General features: G+C 42.4%; 1 protein-coding gene and 1 non-coding gene across 2 annotated transcripts; one reads left to right on the top strand and one right to left on the bottom strand.

Moving 5' to 3' along the window:
* Positions 1–261: 261 nt before the first annotated feature.
* LOC128133475 (uncharacterized) lies at positions 262–1,140 on the bottom strand. The gene is made up of 2 exons (XM_052770935.1): positions 743–1,140; positions 262–667 (listed from the first exon to the last, which is right to left on the bottom strand). Exons 1-2 carry the CDS (start codon positions 1,138–1,140, stop codon positions 262–264), a joined length of 804 nt encoding a protein of 267 aa, XP_052626895.1.
* Positions 1,141–4,882: 3,742 nt separating this feature from the next.
* LOC111920172 (small nucleolar RNA R71) lies at positions 4,883–4,989 on the top strand. The gene has a single exon (XR_002859770.1). It is a non-coding gene; the product is annotated as a small nucleolar RNA R71 (small nucleolar RNA).
* The last annotated feature ends 201 nt before the right edge of the window (positions 4,990–5,190 follow it).

The raw sequence follows: 5,190 nt of genomic DNA, 5'->3' as shown, positions 1-5,190 counted from the left end.
CCTTTTTAAACCCTCCACCCCACACTCTAAGCATTGCTTGTCCTCAAGCAGTTATGTTCTCAAAATAAATGAAGAAAAGAAAGAAAAAAAAATAAAAAAAAATAAAGTAAAAGAAAAGGAAAGAAAATTCAAACTTGAGACTCGGGTTGCCTCCCGAGAAGCGCTTCTTTTTAGGGAGTCATTAGCTGGACTCCTCCCCTTTTACGTGGCTGCATTCTTTTCCAGTAACAACAATTCTTCCATTCCTTCATTACGGGGGACTCATTCTTCATATGTTTTAACCCTATGACCATTGACCTTGAAAGGCGTGCCATCTCTTGATAATAGCTCTATGGCACCATGTGGAAACACCGTCTTCACTACAAAAGGCCCATCCCACCTGGACTTGAGTTTTCCCGAGAAAAGCTTGAGTCTTGAGTTGAAGAGCAACACTTTTTGACCTTCATGAATTTGTTTATCTTTGATCCTCTTTTCATGCCACATCTTAGTCTTCTCTTTATATAGACATGAGCTGGAGTATGCATCATTCCTTAGTTCTTCAAGAGCATTCATTTGCATTAACCGGTTGCTCTTTAGTTCATCCATGTTGAAGTTACAACTCTTTAATGCCCAAAATGCCTTGTGTTCTAGCTCCACCGGTAAATGGCATTGCTTCCCATAAACTAACCTATATGGTGTGGTACCAATAGGTGTTTTGAAAGCTGTATGAAAGGCCCAAAGTGCATCATCTAGCTTATCTGACCATTCCTTGCGATTGCTCCCCACCGATTTCTCCAAAATTTGCTTTAAGGCTCGATTTGTTACTTCGGTTTGTCCACTAGTTTGTGGATGGTATGATGTGGAAAACTTATGGGTGACCCCATATTTCTTTAACACTTTTTCCAATTGGTCATTGGCAAAATGTGTGCCTCGGTCACTAATAAGGGCTTTCGGGACTCCAAATCGTGAAAATAGTTTCTTTAAAAATCGTACTACCACCCGTCTGTCATTTGTTGGTAATGCTTGTGCTTCCGCCCACTTAGATACGTAGTCCACCGCCACTAGTATGTATTTGTTGCCTTTAGACATGGGAAATGGTCCCATGAAGTCAATTCCCCACACATCGAACACCTCGCATACTTGGATACTATGTTGTGGCATTTCATTTCGAGATGAAATGTTTCCCACCCTTTGACAAGCATCACATTCTTTGACAAATTGGGTTGCATCTTTAAAAATTGTTGGCCAATAAAACCCAATGTCAAAGATCTTCTTTGCCGTATAGTGTGCTCCATGATGTCCACCCGTGGGTCCGCTATGACAATGCTCTAGTATTTTCCGGATTTCCTTCCCGAATACGCATCTTCTTATGATTCCATCCGCACAGCTTCGGAAGAGGTAAGGCTCATCCCAAAAGTAATATTTTATTTCAGCAAAAGATTTCTTCTTTTGTTGGCTGCTAAAGTCTTTTGGGATGTATTTTGTAGCTAAATAATTAGCTATATCCGCGAACCATGGCTCTTCTCCCATTGTCACCATGATGTACTCGTCTGGGAAGTCGTCTCCTACTATTTTTCTTGCAATTGCGGGTTCTCAAGCCTTGACAAGTGGTCGGCTGCCACATTCTCCATTCCCTTCTTGTCTCGTATCTCTATGTCAAATTCTTGAAGAAGTAGCACCCATCGTATTAGTCTTGGCTTGGCATCCTGTTTGGAAAACAAATACTTGATAGCCGAGTGGTCAGTAAAAACAGTAGTTTTGGATAAAAACAAATAAGGGCGGAATTTGTCAAAGGCATACACCACAGCTAGTAATTCTTTTTCAGTGGTGGTGTAATTTTCTTGGGCTGGGTTTAGAGTCTTACTAGCATAATATATGGGTTGAAAGTGCTTATCAACCCTTTGACCAAGGACAGCTCCTAATGCATAGTCACTAGCATCACACATAATCTCAAAAGGTAAGTTCCAATTTGGTGCAATAATGATCGGGGCATTAGTTAGTTTTTCCTTTAAAAATTCAAATGCCTCTAAACACTCTTTAGTGAAATTAAATGGTGCATCTTTTAGTAGTAGTTGTGTTAGAGGTCTAGTTATTTTGGAAAAATCTTTTATGAAATGCCGGTAAAAACCCGCGTGTCCTAGAAAACTCCTAATGCCCTTCACATTGGTTGGTGGGGGTAATTTGGCAATAGTGTCTATCTTTGCCCTATCCACTTCAATTCCCATTTTGGAAATCTTGTGGCCCAACACTATACCCTCCTTGACCATAAAATGGCATTTCTCCCAATTGAGTACCAAGTCGGTTTTTTCACACCTAGCAAGCATTAAGTCAAGATTAGTGAGACATGCGTCTATAAGCAAAAGTCCCTCTTGGGCAAGTGAATGTGGTCTTTTCTTGGTCCATTGGGTCTATGGGTATTTGAAAATATCCCGAAAATACATCTAGAAAACAATAATAGCTATGGCCCGATAATCTTTCTAGCATTTGATCAATAAAAGGTAAGGGAAAATGGTCTTTACGAGTGGCATCGTTTAGCTTTCGATAATCGATGCACACTCTCCAACCGGTTACCGTTCGTGTCTGAATTAGCTCGTTCTTTTCATTGGATATGACCGTCATCCCTCCATTCTTGGGCACCACTTGGACCGGACTCACCCATGGACTGTCGGAAATGGAATATATAATTCCCGCATCTAAGAGCTTGACCACTTCCTTCTTGACTACTTCTTGCATATTCGGGTTCAGTCTTCTTTGGTGTTGTACAACTGGCTTTGCTCCTTCTTCCAGGTTGATCTTGTGGGAGAAATAGGATGGACTTATTCCCTTAATGTCGGTGATGCTCCATGCTATGGCCCGTTTCCGCCTCTTCAATACTTGCACGAGTTCTTCTTTTTCAGAATTGGTCAGGTCAGAGGCTATAATTACTGGCTTTTGGTTGCCTTCTTCGAGAAAAGCATACTCCAAATGATCTGGTAAAGTTTTCAGCTCCGATTTTTGGCTCTGACTGTTGGACTCGCCGAGTGCAGGTAGGGTACTCGGCGAGTTTGTGGCTGCATTTACGATTTCTGCCTTTTCTTCAAATGTACTCGGCGAGTATAGCGGTCCTACTCGGCGAGTAGTTCTGTCAGTGCTCTTCTTCAGTTCTTCACAGTCGGCTTCTTCCAGCAGTCTTTCAATTTCCATCAAGTCTTTTTCTGGATCAAATTCTTCATCCTCAGCTATGAACTTGATGGAATCTTCAGCTATGCCTTCCTCCAGTAATTCATCTAACATATCAATTGAGAATGCTGTGTCGTCACTGTTCCTTGAATACTTCATGGCTTGGTCCACTCCGAATGTGACTGAATCTTCTCCAACCCGCAAAGTGAGCTTTGAGTCCCTCATGTCTACTATGGCACTTGTCGTGTTGAGGAATGGTCTTCCAAGGATAATTGGCACTTGTGGATCCGCCTCCATGTCTAGAATGATAAAATCAGCGGGAAAGATGAATTTATCCACCTTGACTAGTATGTCTTCGCATATGCCTCTTGGAAAGGTGACTGTTTTGTTTGCCAAGTGTATTGCCATGCGAATTGGCCTTGGTTCCGGGAGATCCAGCTTCTTAAAGAACGAATATGGCATTAGATTTACACTTGCTCCCGAATCGGCTAAGGCATGAATGATGGTCAAGTTGCCAAATTGGCAAGGTAAGGTCAAGCTCCCCGGGTCGCCTTTCTTCTTTGGTAGCCTATTTAGCATAGCAGCTGAGCAGTTTTCATTGAGTACCACCTTCTTCATTTCTTCCATCTTCTTTCTATTTGTGAGAAGTTCCTTAAGGAACTTTGCATATTTGGGCATTTGCATGACGGCTTCAATGAATGGTATGTTGATTTGAAGAGTCTTGATGTGATCTAGAAACTTCTGGTACTCCTCTTCCTGCTTCTCCTTCTTAGCTCAGGTTGGGTATGGCATGGGAGGCTGGTAAAGTATTTCAGGAACCTATGCAGTGGGTTTTTGTGATGTACTCGCCGAGTCCATACGTGGTACTCGGCGAGTAGGACTGTCAGAATGTATTTCTTGGTTTTCTACTTGCTTTTCTGCCTCCTCCTTCTGTGATTTCTTGGATGACTCAGTCTGAATAGGTGCTAGGGGAGTGATTATCTTCCCACTTCTTGTTGTGACAATGTTTATTTAAACGCCTCGTGGGTTATTTTCAGTTTTGCTAGGAAGTTCGCCCGGTGATCTTTGGTTGATTTGTTGAGCAAGTTGCCCAAGTTGTGTCTCTATATTGTGAATAGATGCTTGCTGGTTCCTTAGCATGGTCCTTGTTTCTTGAATTGCAGCATCATGGTCACTGTGTCTTTTTTCTGAAGCAGCTACAAATTTTGTGAGCATTTCTTCCAAGCTTGGCTTTCTTTCTTGCACCGGCTCCTCATTTTGATAGAACCCTCTCCCTTTTTGCCTAAACCTTTCCTCCTTGGCTTTCTTATACTCTTCATAAGGGAGCCAATCTTTCTTTTGTTTGCGCCAGTCTTCATCATATCGGTATCCACTTGAGTAACACACTTGCGCCTTCTTGTTTCCATTTTCATCTAAATCACAGTCTCTAGTGAGGTGAGGCCCATTGCAGTTTTCACAACCCACCCGAATAGCATGGATTGTTTGATCCATCTTATCCATCCTCCTATCCATGGTTTTTAGCATAGCCATGACCGCGGATAAGTCTTCAGTAGCTGCATAGGCAGCTCCCCTAGTGACATCATGCCTAGGGTTGTGGTATTCTCTAGAGTGTTTAGAGAATTCTTCAATTAATTCTTTGATCACCGGGGGTGGCTTCTTTGTGAGCGGGCCTTGCGAGTCTAGTAACTGCCTGGTTGTGACATTGAATCCATCATAGAAGATGGACACTTCTTGCTGGTTGTTGAGGTCATGATGTGGGCAGTTTCTTAGTAAGCTCTTGTACCTTTCCCAAGCTTCATATAGAGACTCTCCAGCTTGTTGTTCAAAGTTAGCAATGGCCTTCTTCAACTTGGCTATCTTGGAAGGTGGGCAGAAGTGATCAATGAATTCTTCTTTCATCTTAGCCCAAGTGGTGACTGACCCGGGGGAAGTGATTTGAGCCAGTCTTTTGCAGCACCCTTGAATGTCACTGGAAGCATACGAAGTAGCTGAGTCTCACGGGGCACATTTGGAACATTGAAGTAATCAGCTACATCATTGACTTCATCCAAA

The sequence above is a fragment of the Lactuca sativa genome, chromosome 4 (assembly GCF_002870075.4).
Source record: "Lactuca sativa cultivar Salinas chromosome 4, Lsat_Salinas_v11, whole genome shotgun sequence".
NCBI classification, from domain to species: domain Eukaryota; kingdom Viridiplantae; phylum Streptophyta; class Magnoliopsida; order Asterales; family Asteraceae; genus Lactuca; species Lactuca sativa.
Note: the sequence above shows the minus strand (reverse complement) of the source record. Positions and strands in the feature narration are given on the sequence as shown.

Coding starts and splice junctions, on each gene's coding strand:
- LOC128133475 (XM_052770935.1), bottom strand. CDS start 1,140: ATGCCACAACATAGTATCCAAGTATGCGAGGTGTTCGATGTGTGGGGA. Junction 668..742: donor GGGAGCAATCGCAAGGAATG/GTCAGATAAGCT, acceptor CACACCATATAG/GTTAGTTTATGGGAAGCAAT.